The 25546-nt window shown below is 42.0% G+C and overlaps 3 protein-coding genes across 3 annotated transcripts; all 3 read right to left on the bottom strand.

Annotated features, from left to right (window-relative positions):
- Positions 1-1499: 1499 nt before the first annotated feature.
- alyref (Aly/REF export factor) lies at positions 1500-6424 on the bottom strand. The gene is made up of 6 exons (XM_080524780.1): positions 6078-6424; positions 4380-4529; positions 4086-4233; positions 3923-3992; positions 3637-3820; positions 1500-1774 (listed from the first exon to the last, which is right to left on the bottom strand). Exons 1-6 carry the CDS (start codon positions 6330-6332, stop codon positions 1760-1762), a joined length of 822 nt encoding a protein of 273 aa, XP_080380906.1. The 5' UTR covers positions 6333-6424; the 3' UTR covers positions 1500-1759.
- A 7777-nt stretch (positions 6425-14201) lies between these two features.
- Positions 14202-16946, bottom strand: mcrip1 (MAPK regulated corepressor interacting protein 1). Its single transcript, XM_080524009.1, has 5 exons — positions 16870-16946; positions 16165-16264; positions 15868-15986; positions 15376-15477; positions 14202-14997 (listed from the first exon to the last, which is right to left on the bottom strand). Exons 2-5 carry the CDS (start codon positions 16170-16172, stop codon positions 14933-14935), a joined length of 294 nt encoding a protein of 97 aa, XP_080380135.1. The 5' UTR covers positions 16173-16264; positions 16870-16946; the 3' UTR covers positions 14202-14932.
- Positions 16947-18027: 1081 nt separating this feature from the next.
- Positions 18028-20945, bottom strand: ppp1r27a (protein phosphatase 1, regulatory subunit 27a). The gene is made up of 3 exons (XM_080523666.1): positions 20106-20945; positions 19596-19746; positions 18028-19213 (listed from the first exon to the last, which is right to left on the bottom strand). The coding sequence occupies exons 1-3, from the start codon at positions 20560-20562 to the stop codon at positions 19081-19083; spliced, it is 741 nt and encodes a 246-aa protein (XP_080379792.1). The 5' UTR covers positions 20563-20945; the 3' UTR covers positions 18028-19080.
- Positions 20946-25546: the final 4601 nt, after the last annotated feature.

The following is a 25546-nucleotide window of genomic DNA, read 5'->3' as shown; positions in this document are numbered from 1 at the left end:
TCGAGGACAGCCCACTCCACTCTTCCGGGAACACTGACGCGCGCGAGCTGTCTATGGGTGCGCGCGTAGTGCGTTCGTCAATTCGCTCTGAGAACGCCGGAGCGCACAATGGGTTTAACGTCATGAAGGGACCAAGTAATTTGATTGGACGAGGCATTCCATAAGTGCCAGACAGGTCACAAGCACGAGCTACGCGACGTATTTGCAAAGAATCTCTAGACATTTGCTATAAATCTTTAAATTATTCTCAAAAAGTATCCATTACAAATTCGCAAAATTCATTTAGAATGATCCATATATAGATTCTGTATACACCTCACCTAATGCAAGATCATGGGGTAGGACATGGGCAACTTAATTGCCGTATACTATAACAAGTATGGCGGACCAAAAGTCTTTATGAAGAAATCTAATGTAGTCAGAGAACGTTAGAAAGCCAACTTAAGTTCTACAAGCTTACACAATACCTTTGATTGCAACAATGAATACATAAAAGCGCGATGTGGATCAGTACACACTGAACAACATAGAAACATAGAAGCCCTCGAAAAGGCGGTACAGGACCATGGCCGCAAGGACAAACAGACTGAAGCTCAGCTTCTACCCCAGGGCCATCCAGGCCCTGAACACAGCAAAGACCTAGGTTCTGGGCCCTGGACAGTCTGGACGGATTGATGGCAGCTGATGGCACTGAAAAAATCAGGTGTAGTGCTGAGGCACAAATATGTACATTTCAAGCCTGCAAACTGCGACACTTTAAATGAATGTGCAATAACACTATGTGCAATATGACAACCCTAGTCGTCTATCTGTACAGTATAGTATAGTGGATAGTGTACATAGCCTTTATTTATGTAACCAGCTCCTTCCCTTCTTTTTTTCTTTCCTAACACCAGGGGAGCCACCCCTCCTAAATGTCGTTGTTTGGTACCTGTACTATAGCAATGACAATAAAGACCATTCATTCATTCATCCATCATTCATTCAAATAATGACGGATCAAATGTCATCTTTCTCCTTAATCCGGTGACTACAATACTTGGACTGTGACGACATCTAGTGGCTAAATGGAGGTACTTCTAGCCATCATTTAACATGATTTGGGGATGTTCTGCAGGCACAGTAGTTGGATAGGAAAGCATGTCATAGCAATATTACGGTAGTGAAATAAAACAAATTACAGTCTCAGAATCCACTCCTTTACTTTATGTAAGAGTCCACATGTAAAAGTCAAGCAGCCCACTAAAACCCTCATACATACAAGGTCAGGCTGCTGTGCTTCTAGTCACTGGCTGCTGACATGTTTCTTTGCTGACAGAACTCTTTCCACACTTATTCTCCTTCATCCTAATCATGTCAGTATCTCACAGCAATGTAAGCAATAAGCACCTTGGTGTTATGAACTACCATCAACCCACAATAACAAGAAGCAAACTACCATCAACCCACAATAACAAGAAGCAGACAGAGTCAGCATTTGGTTAATAGGTACTGCAGGTTTAATACAATGGGCAAAGGAACAGAGCCACAGGGCACAGTTCAACCTACAGTCAAACCAATATTTTTTTCAAAAAAGAAAAAGATAGGACAATCGGTAAAAAACACTTAGGAGCATTTAAAAGGAGAAAGATTGGTACAGGAATTTAAGTCTCATCAGAAGACATTAAAGTGTAAAACATCCTGCATGTTGCACGCTATAACAATGGCGTCCTTCAACCCATGCAGACAGAGGAAGGCAGCCTGGAAGACGAGTCTCAGTTTAGGCGATGTCCATCTGGAGAAACAGGAAAATGCACATCGTTTACATATTAGGACAATGATTATACCCTGAGGTGAATCATGCTGCAGTTCTATTCTAAACTAGGGATGCTCCGAATTATCGGCCACCGATTTAAATCGGCCGATTTCACTCCAAATGACTCGACTGGTGATCGGCAAAAATGGCTGATCGCAAAAACCGACCTTTTTTTTTTTTCCTGGGGAAGACAGATAACTGAACAGAAAACATAGGAGGACGTAACAGTATGTAAACCATGAAGGCCACGTTTATGATGTCTTTTATACAGCCATATCGACTGACTTGGGCGGGCTGCACGATTTGGGAAAAAAATCGAATTGCGATTATTTGGACAGATATCGCGATTGCGATTAATTTGCGATTAATTTATTTTTAAATAGCAAAAAAAAAAAAAAAAAAAAGGGAGTTTTTGTAAAGTGTGGCCATATCTCCGGCTAGGAAGGTCGTATCAACGTGCAGTTTGTTTGTACGTCTTCAGGGGACTTAGAGGCTCCCTCCTCTAGCACCCCCACAGTCCGAGCTACGAGTGAAAGAACTAAACTTACATTGGGTTGCTTTAAAGTTGGGTTGCTTTAAAATCAAGCTTCAGATTAAAACATGTGATGGAGCATTACTAACCTGACTCAGGTGGTTTGTTTCACACAACCATCTAGGAAAGCTTAATTGGAAGCTGTTTGGAAAAGGGCAGGTACTTTCAAAAAATACTTGGCAGGTGATTGGATGAATCTATCTATCACCTATTTTCAGAGAGCATTACCACATGATACCATCAAACTATTAACTGCTCTAATTCTAATGCAAGGATGAGAACTTAAAAGATATGAATTGGGACAACATATTTATTTATGTTTTTTTTAAACAGCAACACCATTTTGTTTCTCTCAACAAGTGTCTTTTTTTTTTACGTTCATTGACGTTGACGTTCATTGACGTTGAATCCGACGCGCTGTATGACGTATCCCATACGGGTAGTGGTGTTTCTCAACCCTCTCCTCGGGGCGCCCCAGCCGCTCCACATATTTGATCTGTTCCACCACCAGCACACCTGATTCAACTAATCAAGTCCAAAGCAATTATGATTTGGACTTGATTAGTTGAATCAGGTGTGCTGGTGGTGGAACAGATCAAATATGTGGAGCGGCTGGGGCGCCCCGAGGAGAGGGTTGAGAAACACATAGTGAGTTGGACTTGTGATCGGAAGGTTGTGAGTTCAAATCCCGCCTGAAACCACACCACTACTAGTGTGCCCTTGAGTAAGGCACTTAGCCCTCAGTTACTCCAGGGGGAATGTCCCTGTAATTCGTATTTGTAAATCGCTTTGGATTAAAAAAGAGTCTGCTAAATGGCAAAAAAAAAAAAAAAAAAAAAAAAAAAAAAAAAAAAAAACAGGCAAATCGCAGGCTTTGCGATTAGCTAATCGCGACATTTCAAATCGCGATTTCGATTTAAAATCGATTAATCGTGCAGCCCTACTACAGGCCCTAACTGGGTGATAGGCCAGACCCTAATGCCTAATGGATCAAAACTTCTAAAAAGCAAAAAATATGTAGGCTATCCAGTCAGTAGGCCTACAGTTATGTATTTAAAAAAAAATCGGTATCGTATCGGTTGATCTTGAGGGAAAAAAAACGTGATCGGTATCGGCCCCAAAAATCCAGATCGGAGCATCCCTATTCTAAACATAACTCTATGGGAACAACCACTCATTGTTCACTCGATGATGCTAATGGTAAGCAACTATACCATGTTAACCAAAACAATCTCAAATCATAGCTTGCTGATTACAACACAAGTCTATGGGATTCAGCCATTTTCGTAATTGTTTAAAAGCAACTCACCCTGGCATTGTAGGCATCTAGCTGGGCATCAAGCTCTTCTGCGGTGGGTGGCTGTTTGTTGTCCCCCCGGCCGCCTCCCCGACCTCTGCCCCTGAATCCTCCAACACCACGACCCCCGCGCCCTCTCTGCATTCCCCTGAAGCCACCGACACGACCCCTGTTCATGCCACCACCTCGATTCACACTGAAACACAACAAAATAAATAAATAAGCATCCCATCCATGATAATCGTTATGGGACATTTTAGAATGCATTTTCAGATGCAGGTCAACCATCTCGTCTTACTGGCTTAGCATTGGAGGTCGTCTCTGTGTGTCGATCTGTGATGTGACTATCTGTATGTTCATGGGACGTCCTGTAAATAAAAAAAGGACAAGAGTTAATTCTGCACTCCACCCTCAGTGGATTCATGCATTAGAGGTGATCGTCATAGCAGCTTGAGACGCACCATCGAGTGGGACACCGTTGTATTGTTTCATGGCTTTCAACGCATCCGCCTTCCCCACGAAGTGGACGTCGGCAGTGCCTAAACTCCTGCCCGACCGATCGTAGTGGACAGCAGCCTTCTTCAGTGTGCCGAACTCTGCAAAGAGCTCCTGCAATAAGAAGGCATATATATACCTTGATCAGACTCAAAATCACTAACAGTGGTTCTCTAATTTTGGAATGGACAGGGGGAGTAAAAATTTTAATAAAAACATTACTGGTCAGTGGTTTTAAGGTTCCGTTTCACAGCATGTACCTGAATGTCTGCATCCGAAACGCCAAAGTCGAGATTGGAGACAAGAAGCTTCCCTCCAGTTTCCACGCCGGCTCCGCCGCCACCTCCAGCGCTGGCATTGAAGCCATTGTCGTACATGTCATGCTGCCACTTATCCGGAGTCTGCTTGGGCTGCAACAGATGAAAGAGAACGCACCTGCTGACTTCAGGCTCCCCTGTCTCTGTCAATCACAGAGTCCACACGGTCGGGGTGCCGGGGCAAGCAGGGCCTTCGCTTCCACCAGGGCCAGGGCACGCCGCTCCCCCAGGTTAATTCCCAGCATTCCCTTACCCCCCCACCCCATTACTACAAGCAAGTAAACCAGTACAAGAAACAGGACATGTAGCAACATATCAATCTCTAGCCACTAGACCAAGTTCTAAACTCATGACTAAAGCATTTTCAAACAGTCAAGTGTTCTTTTTTACAAACAATTACAATCCTTGTAGCTGAACATTTGGAGGATATGATAAACTGTGGTAGGTCTGCTGCTGGGCCTAAATCAAATAGCTGAATATTGATATATAGTAATGACAATCACTACTATTAGTTGTACACACATCAGCACATTTAGGCTACGTGTTACTGTCAGCAAAACCCATCACCGTGGTACTAGCCCCATGTCAATTCCGCCCACCCATTTACTGGCAAGCCAACTACCCCATGTTGCCCACTGTGTTCTTGCCATCTGCGCCTCCCCCGGGCTCTCCAGACAGACAGCCATCCCGATGGGGAGTAGTGTGCAGGCGGGGGACATAATCCGTATGCCGGTGAACTGGTTCAGCAGTGTCGCCTCCAACGTCGACGTTGGTTCTTTCCACAGCCCGAAAAGAGTCATTTGAAAGCCACATGCATGGATGGGCGAGGTGTCCATGTGTTTGAAGGGAGTTAACTAAAGCTAAAACAGAAACCACGCCATTTTGATTGTGGCTTTGGCGTGACTACCTCATAGCCAGCTTAAAGATAATTAAACATTGAAGATATAATTCTATTCGTTTTCAATTGGGATGTGTAAAAAGTCCACTAATACATCCATTAATGATTATAAATGGTGTGTCGCCGCTCAAACAAGCTAAGCTTCGCCAGCCAGCCACTCCCAAACAAAGGACTCCTTCACCAGGAGGAGCCCAGCCAGAAATGTGTGCAAGAAAAATCTTCCGACTGCAAAGGGATTTTTTTTTCGTTGCGATGGTTTCCAGTTGGCCAGCAAGAGACCGGTCTTTCTGGGGTTGAAAGACACAGCTACCGACCGTAGTTTAACACTAATTAGATGGTTTGGGGGGGGGGTGCGGGGGATCAAAATGGCGCCGTTTAGGGCCGTGCGGTTTAGCAGATGATCCAAAGGTAGCCATTGTAACATGTAACAATGTAACATTGTAACAAGGTAACATCAGCTCAACTCGCTCCAAGCTTCTTCTCAAAAACGGTTGGTTTTCACACACGGGTTGGGGGGGGGACACAATGCATTATTTCCCATAGCAACTTAACCGCAATTTATAGAGCTTCCCTCCATTAATTCGGGGAAACTCGACGGGGTTAGAGCTGCTTGTTTTGACTAGCAGGCTAGCCATCATCGGAGGTAAAGCTGCTAAAAGCCATGAAGATGAGAGGACGTCACCCAGGCATTTTCAGGTTACCACGGGTTGTCCTCTCTGCCAATTCCGCTAACTTTCTCATACCCTGCTGTACGGCGTCGGCCTGGCTCTTCCACGGCTCAGGTTCTGGTTCTGTCGGCCTCTCATGGGGCCTGATCCTCCGCCTCGGCCCCCAAAGCCTCCGCCGGTGTTCCCCAGACGGCCGACACCACCGCCGCGGCCTCCGCCTGGACCTCCCCGGCCACGGCCTCTTCCACCACCACGGCCTCCTCCTCCTCCACCTCTCTGCCTGTTCTGTTTGATAATGTCGTCTAGAGACATATCCATCTTATCTGCCATGTTGAGGTTCTTCTAGCGCTAAACACAGTTGTTAGCGAAATAAAAAAAGATACACTAGCCTGACTATTCCCTGCCTGACAGCTTCGCAACGGTCCAACTCGATTTGAAAAAAAGCACTTGCCAGAACGCGGCGCGTAGGTTGCTTTTATAGCCGCGAGTCCCTCGCGCACGTAAGGGAACGTAAGGGCACGTAAGGGAACGTAAGGGAACGTAAGGGAACGATGACGCGTTCCGCTGGTTACCCATCGACAAACCCTAGCACGCTGGGACAAGTATATCCAGCTGCAGACATCAAATCCATCACCCGGAAACGTGATGGACCATACGTCATCATACCGCGCCTGCATATTTGCATAGACTACGTCATCGCCTTACTACGGTGGAAACTACGGTGGAAACCATGAACACATTTCCAGCAATGGATTTGGTCACAGACAGAATTTGTGTTATTTTAGCTGTTTACCAAAACATCTTAGTTACAGTCATACACAAGTTACAGTCATATAATGCATATGAATGAATGAATGAATCTTTATTTCGAACATGATTTAAAAATAAAAATAATAAATAACAAATAACTAATATGTAGAGTACAGTCCTATCAATTGTTCGAAAAGGAGTAGGAAGAAGCCTGTCCTACCCCTGTTTATACTTAACAATTATGCTTACATTATATAATCCAATTAATTAATACATATATTTCAGTATCATCCGTTCTAATACTTGTTCATTAAAAATAATTTAAACCTTTTTTAAATAGAGCAATATTTCTGCTTTCCTTCATATTTTCTTCATATTTTTGACATTAGGAACAAGTTATTAGTGTGATCACGATATCCGACCTTATGTACAATCCTCATAGCTTTCTGTAGTGTAATCAAAGGGTTTAAAGTGCTTTTATATTAATTTCCCCATATCTCCACACAGTAACTAAAATAGGGTAAGACAAGACAACAATATAGAGTATACAACATCCTCTGTTCCAGAATATGTTTTGCCCTGCACAATACTGCAATACTCCTTGATACTTTGGATCTAACGTATCTTATATGAGATTTCCAACAGAATTTACTGGGCTTAAAGTGCAGACTCTCAGCTTTAGGTTAAGGGTATTCACATCCAAATTGAAGGAAGGGTTTATGAATTATAGCTCTTATATATAATAACCAAAAGTAATTAGACAATTGACTCAAAAGCTGTTTCATGGGCCAGTGTGGGCTATTTATTCCTTCATTATTTCTTTATCAATTAAGCAGGTAAAAGGTCTGAGTTGATTCCAAGTGTGGCATTTGCATTTGGAGGCTGTTGCTGTATACGCACAACATGCAGTCAACAGAGCTCTCAATGCAACTGAAACAGGCCATCCTTAGGCTGTAAAAACAAAACAAAAATCCATCAGAGAGATAGTGGGAACATTAATACTGGCCAAATTAACTGTTTGGTACATTCTGAGAAAAAAAGAATGCACTGGTGAGTGTGATGACATGGACATGCATGGCTTCCAATGGCACTGGGTCACTAGTGTTTATTGATGATGTGAAGACAGAAGCAGACAGATGAATTCTGAAGTGTTTAGGGATATTCTGTCTGCTCAGATTCAGACAAATTCAGCAAAGTTGATTGGATGGTGCTTCACAATACAGATGGACAATGACCCAAAATATAGTGTGTAAGCAACCCAGGACTTTTTTAAGGCAAAGAAGTGGAATATTCTGCAATGGCCAGAGTCAATCACCTGATCTCAACCCAATCAAGCATGTATTTCACTTGCTGAAGACAAAACTAAAGGCAGAAAGACCCACGAACAAACAACAACTGAAGACTGCTGCAGTAAAGGCCTGACAAAGCATCACAAAGGAGGAAACCCAGCATTTGGTGATGTCCATGTGTTCCAGACTTCAGGCAGTCATTGCCTGCAAAGGATTCTCTACTAAGTATTAAAAATGAACATTTTACTTACAGTACAGGCCAAAAGTTTGGACACACCTTCTCATTCAATGTGTTTCCTTTATTTTCATGACTATTTACATTGTAGATTCTCACTGAAGGCATCAAAACTATGAATGAACACATGTGGAATGATGTACTTAACAAAAAAGTGTGAAATAACTCTAAATATGTCTTATATTTTAGATTCCTCAAAGTAGCCACCCTTTGCTTTTTTGTTGTTAATAAAATATATAATAATAATATTAAATATATATATATATATAATAACATGTTATTATTAACACATATTATATTAAATGTTATTAACAACAAAAAAGCAAAGGGTGGCTACTTTGAGGAATCTAAAATATAAGACATATTTTTCAGAGTTATTTCACACTTTATTGTTAAATACATAATTCCTATGTGTTCATTCATAGTTTTGATGCCTTCAGTGAGAATCTACAATGTACCAAATAGTCATGAAAATAAAGGAAACGCATTGAATGAGAAGGTGTGTCCAAACTTTTGGCCTGTACTGTATGATTGTTAATTTGTCCAATTACTTTTGAGCTCCTGAAAATAGGAGACTGTGTATAAAAATGGTTGCAATTCCTAAATGTTTCATACAATATTTTTGTTCAACCCCTTGAATTAAAGCTGAAAGTATGCACTTCAATTACATCTTGATTGTTTCATTTCAAATCCTTTGTGGTGGCATACAGAGCCCAAATTATGGAAATTGTGTCACTGTCCAAATACTTCCAGACCTAACTGTATATAAATAAAAGAATGTCAATGACCCCAGGTGTGGGACTTTATTAGGTCAAACAGGTTTGAGGGGTCAGGCAAAGGACTTGGTGGAGTCAGGCAAGGGTCAGGCGATCATCGTTGTAATCCATGGAGCAGGGCAGGAACCGTGGTGCAAGGTGCTGGGCTGGAGGTGTCCATGGTGCTGAGTGCACACTGATGAGCTAAATAAAACATTATATTTCTGATGAGTCAACAGCACTAGGGCTCCTTCACAAAACCCTTACTGGAATCTTCATACACTCTGTGAATTAGTCTTTACTTTCTGATGAGTCAACAGCAATAACCCCATCCAGTGCGACATGTAGATAGCATATATTTAGAATATGTAAAATGCAAACACCAGAAATGCAAGAACGTTTATGAGGTATACCAAATGGAATTAATAACAAGTGTTACAACCCTTCTGTCTAGAGTAAAATAAGGGCCTGTACAGGTGTGTTGCAACACAAATGCCCAAAAAAAGTGTACAAGGGATCAAATCAATTCAAGCTTTATTTGTATAGCGCATCTCACAAGATGCGACTCAATGCGCTTCAATCAAGACATCATTGCTGATTGCACTTTAGCGCAAGTGCTCTTTCAACATTGTCTCTATGGTCTTTCAGCTTCCTTTTCTGTTCTTCGCTCACATTTTCGACCATATAATGGTGAGACAGCTGCTTCTCACTGTTGAGACAAAATGTTATAAAGAAGTGATTAATAATTAATTTAAGAAACTCACATTCATCAGTGGTTGCAAACTGTCATGGAAATTGTATTAGCACTCTCCTCATGTTTCCAGCTTACCTCAAGTCATACTGTGGTCCACATGTATACATTTCCATGGCTTTCTCATTGGAAACACAGTTTACAGCTGCAATGGCGTGGACTGTTGCCTGTGTCATGAAGTGATTAAAGCTACACGTTTACCAGTTATAGTAAAATGTAGACATCTAAGAAGGTTGTGCCATGTTGCAGGTGACAACTAAGCAAGACCTGATATGAGCAAATGGCATTATAAGATCCTACTGGATATTGACCATGAGTTAAAGTGTGACATATGTTATAATATGAAATATGTAGTCTATAAATAAATAAAAAGTGTCAGTGAATTGTCACCTCTGGCAGAAGCACATCAATGACGAATGCCACCGGATCAGCCAATGTTGTCTGTGTTTTTTTTAACACTCCTGAGAGGAAGTTAACTAGTCTGTCCATTTGGTCATCATCGTCAAAGAAGATGACGCCCGTGGCCTTCTTTTTTGCCCAAAGAGACTTGACTTGTCCTGCCATGATTGCCTGCAAATATATAGTTTGTTGGGAGGATGCTCTATGTAAATGTACAATCACTACACAAATATAAAACATTTCACTTTCATTATTTATATTATGCTTAAATGTGTCACTTTACTTAGACATTTCAGTTGCAAACTCACTTCAAGATGTTGCAGTAAGCCTTTGTCCTGAGTGATGAAATCCACTAACAAGTCATTGGTCACTCACTCTTCGTTGGTGTTGGGCTTGTTGAGCCCTTTCCTAAAATAATAATACAGTGCTTAACCATGTTACAATGAAAAGGTGCAGTTAAGTACTGAATGAGTCACTTTCTTTCCTTGATCATTTGCACTTCCTTACTTACCTCAAGTGTCTTGATAGAAAGTGTGGTTTCACTATCCAGGCTTCTGGCATCTTTGTCCATGGTAACATCACTTTCCTAAATGGATACACACATAAGCATGACTATGTGTACAGCTGTGAATGGTGGATAGTATGTTTGTATGCAATAAACTTCATTCACACTAACCAATTCTTTAGGAGGAAAGCTGTAAGGCCTCTTGAAGTACGCGTGGTCCTCGTCAGTGTCCAGTGGCATCTGTACAGAGTCCACCATTATTGCCAGTATGTTTTACATGAAAGGGTTAACTACTTCAAAAAGAGATCCAGGCTGGATTCAGAATGACACAGTACCACTAAACATATTGCATGTGCCATAAAGTTGCATGGAGTATGTGTTTTAGGAGCAGTAGCCCATTCAGAAACAGGCACACGGTCATAGATACTTAGTGAGAGATGCACTGACCATGGTGTTGCTTGCAAGACTCCTTTTAACACTTGAATAGGTCCTGAATACAGGTGGGACACTGTCGTGAAGGGTCGCTCTGCCTTCCTCACTAAAGTGAGCAAACTTCCTTCCAAATCTGAAATTAACACACATTATCTTCACCGGAAGGTTGAATTGTAGGGCCAGGTGTTACCCCAAAGTCCTCTTGATAATAAATGTACAAATACAATTATTATTTTTGTAGCACTGCAGCATACCCTTCCAGCCCAAGGTTTTCCACCAGGACAATACACCACCACCTTCTCAGGAGAGACATGTCATCCTAAAGAAAGAGCAGTTACTCAATTTGCATTCAAAGTCTTATAGCATATTGATATAATGGGTTCTTGTTTTCTTAATACTTACAATGCTGAAGTCAAAGGTAGCCTCCATGGCGAAATACCAGGCATACTGTAATGAGAAAAGACAAAGACAAGATTACCATGTGACAGCTTATAACTCAGTGAGAAGGTAGTCACACACATCCAATGAATGTACATGGCTGATAACTCCATAGGAAAGTGATATGAGAGGTCTGCACACATGAATGTTCCTTAATACCTTTTATTGCACACCTTTTTATTTGCAAATGCACAAACAGAATGTTGGTCAGGTCTAAGTGGTGGTCAGTCATTGTTACATACATTTAAAAAAAAAAAAAAAGATGGTTTTAAGGAACAATCAAGTGTGCCATATCACCTGGTGGCATTACCATAACTCACCATTATCATGAAGACACCACAGTCATTGCCACTGGTCTGCCTCAGAAGCCCCTCTACGAAGAAAAGTTACAGTTAGAGAATAGTAGGTAATTATGACTATAGCTATAATATGATAGTAACATTCAAACAATACCTCCAAATCCAGACCAGTCTTCTCTGTCCAGGATCCCGCAACAATTTTCTCAGCAACACCACTGGGCAACCAAGAATAAAACTAAGTCAAACAAAGAAGTACACACCTCCTACAGGAGAGAAAAAAGGAACAACATTCGTACCACTGCTGCTTCAGAACCACTTCACACCATGCAAGTCGGTCGATCATGCTTATTTGCAAAAGTTCAATGAGGAGGATTTCTCTGTGTCTCTCTTTCCACTCCAGCTTTCGGGAAGCCAATCCTTTCTGAATGTTGGACAAACAATCAGTACATAATGCATGCATTGCCACAATGCCTCCTGATTGAACACAAGTCTTTAGAAATGGCAGTAACATTAGACAGGTCAGGGGACCGCCAGGACACACATCATAGGCAGGTCAGGGGACCGCCAGGACAAACATCATAGGCAGGTCAGGGGACCGCCAGGACAAAGTTCATAGGCAGGTCAGGGGACCGCCAGGCAGGTCAGGGGAACGTGACTGCCAGAGCAAAAAATATTTGGGGCAACCTTAATAGTGTTCTGTAGGCTTCAGAGGTGAATCCCCTTGGAGTTTTGAAATACTGCGAATCTAGAAAGAACATTTCTTTCTGGTGTGGCCTCATTACCTACAGGGAATAACGCATTCTGGACAATAAGCAAAAAGGACACTGGGGGTAATACAATAGACACAAACTCACAAGCAAATGGCATATGAAGGTTAAAGCTGAGAAATGCTCAACTACATTGTATGTCTTTATAATCTACTACTGTGGATGTCATATGTTGCATATAAAGTTATGCTCTGTATATATATATATATATATATATGGGTATAGTACACTTACACACAGGACAAAGTGGCCTGGAACCCACAGTGGAAGGATAAGGGCATCCTTCTGATCAGCATGTTCCTGTTCAAAACCATGTACTGCATTTATCATTTTTATCCAACACTTAACTGGGGTGTGCATGATTATGAATTACATGATAATTTGATGAAGTCCTTTCTCATACATGTAGTGTTTTTTTTGGCTTAGTGTTAGGAAACCATTTAATTTACCGGTACCTTGATGAAATCAAGTAAAAAAAAAAAAAAAAAAAGTATTAGGACCAACACAGCTAATGTGCTGATGTCCCATGAAGGGCATGCCAATTGTAATGCTGGATACAATGTTGTCTACATAGCTGTTTATCTTATTCAAATACCGGCTCAATCATTTGACTTACTGGGAAATGGCTCATGGGATCACAGTTGTGGGGCTGGACCCACGTTGCGGTTACATGAAGGTCAGCAATGAAAACCTCCTTTCCCTGTAGAATTCAAGTGCATCTAAAATTAGTCAATGCTAGAAAATGGTACGTAAAACATATGGCTGAGTTCCAGCTATCTATTAAAATCACAACAAGGCATATAAGCCACAACATTACCTTTTCATCCAGGCACTTCAACAATCAACTATCCTTAGTATAAACATTTCTTGCATAAATGATTTGAAAAAAAGATACCTTCATAGTAGCCATTTGGTGAATCAGCCTGAGGCAAGCGTTTCCTGCTAAAATAACACAAATTCTGTCTGTGACCAAATATATATGGGCCTAACTGTAGAATCCGCGTCCATTTAAGATCCTTCAAAATCTCGCGGTTTCTCGCGGTTACTTACCGACGCGCTTACGATGACGCGCTCCAACCAAATGGTACATCACGTTTCCGGGTGATATATTTGATGTCTGCAGCTGGACCCTTCTCCGCTGGGAAGGATAACGTCGACTCACTACTATCACTTTCGGACGAATTCACATAATACATCACAATCATCATTTCCTTCTTTAGTAATTTTCACTACTAAGATGTTTTATACTGTCTGGCCCAGATGTTAGACATGTTTTAGTCCTTATACAATCACACCTCTACAACCCACCTCACAATAATGTAATAAAGCCTATTATTACCTGATTTATATATTTATAACAGGTAATACTGTAACCCCCACAGCCTGACCATCACTGATATAGAGTGCACTGGTTTGGACACCTTGAATCAATCAAACTCTATCCTAACAGAGCCTCAGAATAGCATGGTGATGATCATGTGTTTTGGTCAAATGGTGTATGCAAGACCGATGCAAAAAGGCATTGAAAGTGGAATATTGTAAAAGTATTTTATTCAATGTTTTGTTTCGAGGTTGGGAAGTCAATGTGGGCGGCATACTGGGGAGATGTCTACTGTAAGTCCATTTTAGGGGCATCAATTTACATTAAAAAGGTTGGCGTCTCTACTTAACATTATTTGGCTTCTGAAACTCGCCCATACAGTCTGGTTCCATTCCAATACATCTACAAATCATCTATCAAACTATCTTCGAAAACAAAGAAAGTCAACCCTTCCGCATTCTCCTCCACGGTCACGTTTGTAGATTGAAAACTTAGGGTTCTATTTAAGACTGCAGTCCTTAATGTGTCCTGTGAAGAGTTTGTATACAGTTTGTACCTCGGCAGCAGGATGTCAGCATATTTCAACAAAACTCTGCATCAGTCCCATTCACATAAAAAAGAGAATGAATATGAAGAATTCGTGATTTTAAAACCAAGAACCAGGAGATGAATAGATCTCTCTCTGTAAATGTAATCCAAGCCTTCTTGTATTCCACCTCGTCCAGATGAGGCAGGGCAGGGGTGAGGAGAAAAAAAAGAAAAAAAAAGAACCAGGAGAGAGATGTAGCAACAGAGCGAGACAAAATTGGGGGCAGGACATAAGCCCCTCGCTGCAGTGAAGTGGACAGTCAGGCTGTTAGTCCAAGGGGGAGAGAGTGGACCGCAATTCTGGGCTAGACTGGCCAAAGCGGGCTGACAGAGGATTGGTAGAGGAGAGTTCCGGAGGATAATGGGTGGAAAGTAAAGCTGCTGGACCGTGAGAAGAAGGACTAGGACTTCTTTGAGTCCTGTGTGTTGCGTTTCTTGAGGTCACTCAGGTCCACTGGTGAGAAAGCTGCAAGAGTACAGAAACAGTGGACATTAATTCTGTGTTTTTATCAATCTAAGACATAACCTCTTTTTACATAAACACATTAACAATGTTGTTTAATTTCTTGCTTTACTTGCTGTGTTTCGGTACAATTCCATTTGTGCATCGTTATGGAAAACATATACTGTATAGGGCTAACATGAACAGTATTGTTGGCTTTAATTAGAGTTTGCCTTTGAAAGGCCTTTTTAAATATTGAAAACAAAATGTAAACTTTGAATTGACAAAGACTCAAACCCTGATCTGAAAGGATATGCTGGACCTGCTGTGTTGGACCTGATTATTATTAAATATTATCTCAATGACACAAACTTGGATAAAATGATCCATCAAGACACTTACAATGTAGGTTGAGATTGGGATTCTTCTCCACATATTCCTGTGGTCCACGATCGTTGCGCTCACTCTGTGGTGACCTGATGTCTCGGAGCACACACTGCCAGGCTGAGATGAAGCACAGACAGGTCAAATTACAAGACTCCTCACAGACATTTGACCACATTCAGAATGAATGTTAAATCCTGCACTTTTAATCATTTATCTTGTGTTTATAGTCTCCCTCTGTTTTTCTATTAATTCTTCCTGTAAAGTGCTTTGTATTGCATCTCTGTATGAAATGTGCTATTTCTAAATAAAGTTTTAACATTTGAAGAGCTCTGTGAGGAAGTTTTTCTTGAGGATAATAAGAATGTTGGTGGGTGTGGGCTACTACAGGTACATTTAGAATGTTGGTGGGTGTGGGCTACTACAGGTACATTACTACAGGTACATTACTACAGGTACATTTCGGTGGTCTTAGAAACATCAGGTGCTAGTCTTCTGAGGCAGACTCACTGTCGTGGATGAAACGCACATTCTCCTCGTGTGCTGGAGTGAAGAGTTCCCCAGTGTTCGTAGGGGACCGAGGGCTGGATGTCCGCTTGTAGCTGTTCACCATCCTGGGAGCAGATGAGCTAAAAGAGCAGCAGAGGTTATGTTGGAGGAAACATCACACAACAGGGAAACCATAAAACAATGAAAGACAGGAGGGGAAAATACATAGAGTAAGATCACCAGAATCCAGCTTCTCTGGTGCTTCACAACTCTACTGGACATCCAGAAGCTGACACAATCATCCCATTCTCTCCTAACCTGGTCATTCTGTTTGGAGTCCGTCACTAGCTCGTCGCTCCTTTCTGGTAATAGTTTGGGGTTGGAGAATTAGAATGTTCCGATGTCTTCTGTTGGATGTCTAGTATTTGACGAAAAGGTGACAGAAAACACGTAAACATTGTGCCTAGCCAGCGAACTAGTACTAGTTGTAATAACTGATAGATCATATTTTCCAGTAAGTTTGTCATAGCCACGAGGCAACATGACCAAAGGGGATTGCAATAAATATCTCTGATGAAGTTTACCACCTATAATCGACTGATAAACACTACACAACTGGGCTTTGTTTACATTCTGGCTGTTGTGGTAGCTAGCTAGTTAATGTTGTTAGCTAGTAGCTAAATGTTCACAACTACTATCCATAACATAAGCGAAGTTATACTTACTACACTTACTACTCAACAGTCTCTTGGGATTTCACATACAATTTGATAGTCCTAGCTAATAGCGACTGACAGACAACGAACATTAGCCTATTAGCGTAATCTATGCTAAGATAAGCGTCACTCAGATAAAACATCATGTTAAGCCATTCAGTTGTTTAGCTAGTGTACTGTTTTCTGTTTTTAAGCAGACGAGAATCGATATTTATCGTTTCCAGATAGCATGGTTATACGGATAGTCGATAACAAATTCATACGGATATATATATAGAATCGGCAAATTAATTTCACATTTCCAAACCTGTTTGTGGGTCCTCCTTCCTTTCGCTTTCTTTATTCTGTCAAAGCTAGCTTGTTAGCTTGTTAGCTAGGCCACTCTCGGTGAAAACGTTGCCAATGCCAACCAATCATTTCCGGGGAAGAAAACGGAAGTAAACTGTGGAATCACTATGGTCACAATGTCGCACTCTCCACGTATAATAAAAACAACTGCTCTCCATTGACAGTGAATTTAATCAAATTGCAGTGTTGCGTTAGGCCCAGTTATTGTAGACATTTTGGAGAGATTATTACTTTTTAAGTGTGAAGAGACATCTTACCTGCAATCACAAGAATGTCTTCAGATCATTGTGCATCACACATTTTGGTCATGATCCAATGCACAGAAAATGCACCATAATTTGTTCAATGAAGTGAAAATAACTGCTTCAATCATAAGAGCATTGTGGAGTAAATTACCATAGTTCTCATGAGATCAATATGACCTACACTTTCTATGCATTGCCAATTAGACTTACCTTTATGACAGAAACGTATGGAAAACATTGTGGGCCAGTTTCACAGACAAGGCTTAAGCCTAATCCTGGACTAAAAAGCATCTTCAATGGATATTTTACATTGAAAGTGTGATTTAGTCCAGGACTAGGCTTAAGCCTTGTTTCACAGACAAGGCTTAAGCCTAATCCTAGACTAAAAAACATCTTCAATGGAGATTTTACATTGAAAGTGTGATTTAGTCCAGGACTAGGCTTAAGCCTTGTCTCTGAAACCGGCCCTATGTGTTCTAATAATTTACTTAGCACAAAGGATACTCAAAGGAAGCATCCTCCTTTTACGAGAACCATCTCATCTTGCATTCATTTTAAGACATTCTCACTCACTCATGATTTAAACTCTTTCTTGCTATGCTGTCAATTCCACCAATTCTATTCTGCCAATCAAAACATGTTCAGTTGATTCTGATAATTTGCAAAAGTACACAGCAGTGAGGCTTGAGTACTGTATGTGAATGTGCAGCTGTCAATACACTGGGGTCCTTGGCCATAATATACATGCTGAATGTCTCACCTACGTATAGTTTGCAGCTGTGTTGCTAGTGCAAATATGATCACAGAGAGTGTCAGTCAGTGACGGAGTTGAATACTACCCAAAAGATAAAACACAAAAAACAAACATTCAATTGATATTTATAAAAAGCAGCTTTATTTAAGAAAACATTTTGTATGTATATATGCATATATATATAGAAAAAAGAAATATAGGATAAGACTTTCATTGGTGGCATTCATTATACCATTTACACTTTCAGCAACACTGTAGTAGTATTGTAAAAAAACAAAACAACAACAACAGCAAAGCATCAGAGGGAAAATGGCAGTACATAAGCACCAGTGCATGAATGACATTGTAAATAATTTCCAATGATATCTGGCCTTCAAATTAAATTAAAATTGTGATGTTAATTGTTGATGTCCCTTTCTCTGCCCAGCAGAGAGGATTCACACAACTCCACCTAAGACATGAACGCTATAGGTCATGTAGAGAGCAATTATGTCAATAACAGTAGGCACTCTGTGTTCGGGAGTAGAAGACATGGCAACGTGTTGTTCAAATACATCAAATCATCCTCAATACAGAGAAGATGTGGTTTCCATGAGGAGTATAGATCAATAGAAAAATAACGATCAAAGTCTGTTTACTTAATATGAATGATCACTGAAATAGGCCTCTGTTTGAATTGTCTCAATGGATAATCAGAATTAAGACATACCCCATGGATTTGATACACATATTAGATGTCAACTCACGTACTGTGTTGCAACACAGTGTTTTCGGCTTTTTGAATGGTAACATAAGCTCGGAAACAAAGACTGGCATGTGTACAGTTGACTGGAGGGGGACTAAAGTGACAAGCCTGGTTTGCATGTTTTTTTCTTAAAGCAAAGCACCCCCCAAAAAAGACATATTTTGAGCAAAAAATTAGAAGGGAAATTGCGCTTTTACAAAGCATTGCCAAATTCATATATTCCAAAAAGCTAATTCTGTCACCATATGCAATTAACAAGAAGGACAAGCGCTCTGGTAGCACGATCAGTGGTCTGGTCCCTGTCCCTGTTGTCCTTTCACTCTGGCTAGCTGGGTTTTGTATGACCTCATCCATCATCGACTGTCTGTTGTCCATTCCGAGAGAGGGCAGTCTCTGGACCAGAGCACTCTGTCCACCTGTCCACATTTAGCTCTTTAGGTTGACACAGCCTGTCTCAAACAGCTTGGCCAACTCTTTGTTGTCTGTGTCAATGAGGTCGACCGCCTTCTCCCCGTTCTCGTTGGCTGCCTCCGTACTAGCCCCTATGGAGAGCAGGTACCTGAGTGGGGACAGATCACTGTATTGTTCAGCACATGTCACATTCACAGGTGGCAATCAACGAGTAAGTAAATGTTTTTTTCCACATTGTCCATATTAAGACTCGGGTTATGGTTTGAGTGTGAGTACCATTTTTAACTCTCAAGGACTAGGTTAGGGTTCGGATTAGGGTTAGGGTTATGGAATGTCAGTCTAGTTCAATCAGGTCAGTCAGGTCAGTGCTGTTGGTGGAAACAGCAACACGTCCACTCATTGAACGCTGTGTCACTGGGTGGTCTATATGAATGAAGTTATGTGGGAATGTATGAATGTGTGTGTGTGTGTGTGCGTGTGTCTATTTGTGTGTGTGTGTGTGTGTGTGTGTGTGTGTGTGTGTGACTGACCTGGCGATCTCTGGGTAGCCGTCACTGCAGGCCATGTGCAGTGGCGTCCACCCATCTTCATCCCGCTGGTGGACATCAGCTCCATATTTCACTAGCAGCTTCACGCACTCCAGGCTCCCTGTGAGGACGGCCTCGTGGATCGCTGACATACCTGGACAGAGACGACCATACATGGTCCCAGTCAGAGAGGGGCACAGCTGCACCATGCACTGCACACACACTTTACCCATTTGTACACATTCTACACATTTGTACACATTCTACCCATTTCTAAACACTACACATTTCAGCCACTCTTGTGTATTTAGGTTCACCAAAAGTATCCCTGTCAACTATTACTACACAATTAGCCTATATACTATGGTAATTTTTATTTTATTTATTTACTTCTAAATAATCCAAATGTAAACAGTATCATGATGAATTGCTGAACTTTTATTTTCATGGTGATAATTACAGGAGGAAAGACTCAGGTAATCGTCTGAGCTCTATTTCTCAAGGGCCACTCACCAGACGGAAAGACGGTGTCCACGCGACATTTCCTCGCCCTCATGAAGCGTCCGATCTGCTCCAACTCTCCATGTCGGACGTTGTCCTGGAAGATGATGTCATTGGAGAAGTGTACAGCGCGGGCAGGCTTGAGCGGTACTACAGGCGAGGGAGTGACCTCCGCAGGTGTGCGCCGTGGTGGAACACTGTAATGTGTCCCTTTACTGTATGAAGGGGTGTATGTTGATGTGGATTTGTATGCCGATGTATAAAGTGATGGCGATGGCGTGTAATGTGTGGGGGTGTAGTGTGTCGGGGTGTACTTTGTTGGGGTGTATTGAGTCGGAGTGTAGTGTGTTGTTGTGTAATGGGTTGGTGTGTAGTTCGTCGGGGTGTATTTGGTGGGGGTGTATTGTGTCGGCGTGTACTGAGTATATCGTGAGTACGATGACGCTGGTAGCTGGTAGCTGTACTTCATCCCTGCTCTGGACACGGTTCTACCTCCCCCGCTGCACTCAGCCCAGGAGGAGGGACGGGAGAAATCCGAGAAAACTCAACAATCCAGTAAGAGATATCAAATTCCTTTAGTCCTGTGTCCTTTCACACACTTTCCCCCCCTTTTCCTTTCTGATCCTTGAGTTTCCAAACCGGAGCAGCAGTCTCTCTGCAAAAAATACAACAACTTTCCAAAAGTCTCGGCCTCCCCTTGTCACACTTTCTCTCACAGTCTTTCTCTCTGGTTTTCTTGGTCTCTCACTGGCGTCTTCTCTCCTGCGTATTTCTCCCGTCTTTATGAAGATTGTGTTCAACAGTATCCTCTGCCGTTGCAATGGGTGGTTGTCTGATGGAGCAGCTGGGAGTGGGTCCCTATATACCCTCTGTAGGGCTATTTTAGGGGGAAGTCATCCCTCATATCGAGTGACTTCAGCTTAGAAATGAGTAGCCCCAGCCAGTCTCCTCCCACCGTGCGGTCACATGCCCACTGACACCGCCTCCACCCCTTACCCCCGTTAAACATAAAACAGAGTGACAGCCAAAAGCAGAGGTATTCGTCATTCGAAGCATCTTATTGGCCCCTGGCCAACGTGTCTGCATGCCAAATCAACAACATCAAGGACCATGATCAACATCATCATCAGAGCAGAGGGGATGCACTTTTGTCAACAGTTGAGGTTTACAGTACAGAGAGTTGCATGTTTGTTGGGGCCTGGGTCCAGGTCATGCCCCCCCCCCCCCCCCCCCTTTTTGGAGTTTAGCAACCCGCTAGGTCATGGTGATCAACAGTGTGTTAGAGTCACATGTCTGTGATCCAGGACAAACTGTTTCCAAGGTTTATGGACTCAGACCAGGGAGCATCGTGCATGTGGTATCGAACATTCCGTTCCATGTATTACAATGATCCCGCCTTCCAATATCTACCATTTACATTATTATTATTTAGCAGATGCTTTTATCGAAAGCGACTTACAATTAGAGATTACAGGGACAGTCTCCCTGTCTCTCTGTGCATGCGTGCTTGATGTATAACAGTTGGCATCATATAAAACTATCAATCAATTTCACAGACGAATAAACTGTTTTTTATTGGCAATAGCTTGCTTTTCTGAAATCAAATCATTCTTTGTTATCATTTTTCTGGTGAAAGATGTTTCACCAGAAACTGGTCCTCAGGGATGTTCAGGAACTGTCGTCTAAAAACAACAACAAACTGAATACTGGAACTATTTCAATAGAGGTGAAAGCAAGAGAATGTAACAAGACACATTTCCTTGTAAAAGAGAAATTGGCATACCAACAAGGTCTTTAGAAACAAAAATGATTTGCCATGGTAGGATAAAAAATAATGTTATGGTGTGGTACTTTTATGATTAGTGTGACAGGTCTTGAGACAGGTCTCGTGAAGATCAATATTTTGACACTCTGTTTTCACACACACACACAAACACTGAACATCATATTGTGACCTCTGATCTACACACTCCCCCTGCATCAGGACCAGTTGGACCAATAGTATCCAGCCGTTCAGGTCGTTCAGTGCGCAAGTGCAGTCCCGGCCAACTGTTGTGTCATAGGGACATAAATCCAAGCCTCTAAATTTAACCCTTCCTTCTAGATGGTATTAAAAGGTCAGATCGTTTTGGTTGTAAAAAAATAATGCCCTTTTACAGTACAGTACACCTATCAACCTGTGTTTGAAGATTGTTGAAAACCCGAAAACCCCAAATCCCCCATGAAATGCTTAATGCAATAGAAATAAGCATGAATATCATCACATGGTTGAGTTGGTACAGTTCATATCAAATGTTATGATATTGTCAGTTGTAAATTGTGCGTGTCATGTGGACTGTGGCGTGCTGTGACATCTTGCCAGTGCCACCAGCTGTCCTAGCAGGCAGGCAGAGACTTCTGAGAGTGGCAGAGCTGGTTTCAGCTGGATTTCAAAGCATTTGGATTTGGATTTGGACTGGGATATTTTATAGGAGCTGCAGTGTGGCCAAGGAAAATAGCATAGCTACAAGGGATTGGTTTTCCCTTTCCTAGTCTCTCCTAGAAGACATGACCATGCCCAGAGGGGCAGCCTTATTGTAGATTTACTAGAATCGAGTCCCATGCCCTTCATCTTACAGTCAGAGCAGGCTTTTGACCCTTCTCCTGTACTGTACATCCTGTTATGCACGTCCTACATTTCAGTCATACGGTCCTGTTACATGATAAGGATTTACTGGCTCTCCAACCATCAACATTTCAAAGCTTATGGTATTACTTATGTTACCAATTGATGGTTTGTTGCCATTTCAATGACATAGTACACAAAAGCGTACATCCTCCAGGATAGTTAATTGTAATGAAAGGGGGCAAGGAGCTTAAGTATTCAGTTACAACCATGTTAATCAATTCAGATGAATGAATGGTCTTTATTGTCATTGATATAGTACAGGTACCATACAACGAAATTTGGGAGGGGGGGCTCCCCTGGTGCTAGGAAAAAAAACTAAAAACAAGAAGGGAAAAGAGCTGGTTTACATAAATAAAGGCTATGTACACTATACTATACTATACAAATAAAACACTGTGCTGTACTCTATGCTATGCTATACCTATTCTAACATTTCCTATCTCTGAACCTTATGTACCCGAGGGTTGTCATATTGCACATAGTGTTATTGCACATTCATTTAAAGTGTCGCAGTTTGCAGGTTTGAAATGTTCACAGTTGTGTTTCAGTATTGCACTTGATTACAATCTAGAGCAGCATCACCTTCCATTGGCTACTCACTTAGAACTCATCAAGTCATTATCAATGGTCACATCTCAACTGGCCCCGCCCAGTGACTTTCCCTTGTGATTACAACTGACCCCCGCCTGAACCCTCACCTATTATTACACCCCCTCCACCCTGCACAGCTAGCAACTCTACCCAGGGGAAGGTGGTGGAAAAGAGGCTTAGAGCTCACATCTAGACAAATTGAAGTGAGGGTAAATGAATGTTCACGGCTAGGGGGCAGAGGCTTTTTTAAAGGCACTATCAAGTTCCACAGTCTCTTATAAGGAGGTGTGGTGAAGGGGTTGTGGTGATCCCTGAACTATGGTGCTAACCCCCCCCCCCCCCCTCCCCTCCACACACACCCCCAAGACGGTGCAGGGCTGGTGGTGGTAGTTAGTTGGAGACGTTTGTTTGTTGCTCCACTGCAGTCACCCCTGGATACGTGCCAGAGTGGAGCACACATGTTATTGGGGGCTCTGCACCTCACAGACAGCATGCTATACATAGACATAGGCTGCTTCCTCCACGAACTACAGGTCACATTACATACACCGTCAAATTACCATGAATCAGTTTCATATTAAAAACATCCTGGGATCTGCATTCAAGGCTGAGTAAGAGACACCAACAACATTCTCCATTGGACACGTCACAGAGAGACACAGAGGGCATCAAATCATCTCAGACCCTATCTCAGTCTTGCTGTGGCTCAGGAGGTAGAACCGGCGTCTAATGATCACAAGGTCGCTGGTTTGGCGGTTCGATCCCCGGCTGGCCATGTGTCGAAGTGTCCTTGGGCAAGACACTGAACCCCAAATTGCTCCCAATGTGCAGGTCGGCGCCTTGCATGGTAGCTTTCCGCCATTGGTGTATGAATGGGTGATTGACAGGCCATTATAAAGCACTTTGGAATAAGGTGCTATATACAGTAAATGCAGTCCTTTTACTAGTGCCTCTCTTTGATCCAGACCTCACAGACCTAAAGCTAAATAAATATCCATGGCCCTAGGGTCAAATTATGACCTCCATATTACATTTGGCAGGCAAGAGGCTTGGGGTAATAAACACCTTAACGCCTCAAATGTAATTTTAAGCAATGATGGAAAGTAATTAGGGCCCCACGAGATGCTCAGTCTATTCTTGAACTCGTAATGCTGGATAGGTTGCATAATGGAAACCTATTGTCAGGTGACATTTGCATTGCCAATCAACCAAAACCACTTTGCATGTTACCGGTACTTTGCATAATGTAATCTTACTGTAAGTAAAGCCTTATTTGGACAGGGATAGGAGATAAGAGTTTAATATGTTATTGAAAAACCCTTACTTGTAATTACCTTCACTTACCTTTTGGAGGCCAGATTCACAGTTTCCCTTCATTTTACATGTTACATTCTTGGCATTTAGCAGATGCCTTATTCCAAAGCGACTTACAACAAATGCATTTGACTAAGTAAGTGAATCATCTATCCACCAGTCTTAGTAGGAAAAAGTAATCTATGCTCAATCCAGGGACCATTGTCAGTCGTCGTGCTAGAAGAAGGGCTATATATACTGTATATGTATTTTTTTGGACACAGGAGAACAGTACAGGGGGGTAGTAGATGTCTCAGGTCAACTCTGTCAAGGTCTCTGTCAACCTTCAAAGAAAGCTGTTGCACAAGGCTTTTATCCCACTGTAAAAATATGTGCATCCTTATAAGGCCAGACCTTCAATAATAGGGCAAAGGACATAGCCAAGGCCATGGGGGCATTTTCATGTTTACAACAACCTGTCAAATGAGCTAATCCATGTTGACCAACTAGCTAGCCCTGCATTCCCAAACACTTGCCACTCAAGTGGACGGACGGTCCGTGAATCACTGCTCTTAAAATAAGCTCCAAAAGGTGTGATGAAACCATAGGCAACACATCACAACTACTCAACGTTTGCATTTTTTAATTTTATGAATACGATGATTCTGAAAAATGTGAATAGATCAACCTGGAAGCATAGGTATGACATACACATTGTTTTTCAGGATAATCCTACAACCTGTGCACACATATTTCCTAAGCTTCGATACTTCTCCCGCAAGAGAGGTTTTGGAGCAGGAGGACTAGGGCATGGGGCTGTCCGCAAAATGTACATCTCTTGCCAAGTTGGCAGGCAGCACCCTAGAACAACGCTTGCCAGTTCCCGCCTGCACCCTGTGCA

The sequence above is a fragment of the Nansenia antarctica genome, assembly GCF_963989245.1.
Source record: "Nansenia antarctica genome assembly, chromosome: 2".
Classification (NCBI taxonomy): Eukaryota; Metazoa; Chordata; class Actinopteri; order Argentiniformes; family Microstomatidae; genus Nansenia; species Nansenia antarctica.
This window is presented reverse-complemented; position numbering and strand designations above follow the sequence as displayed.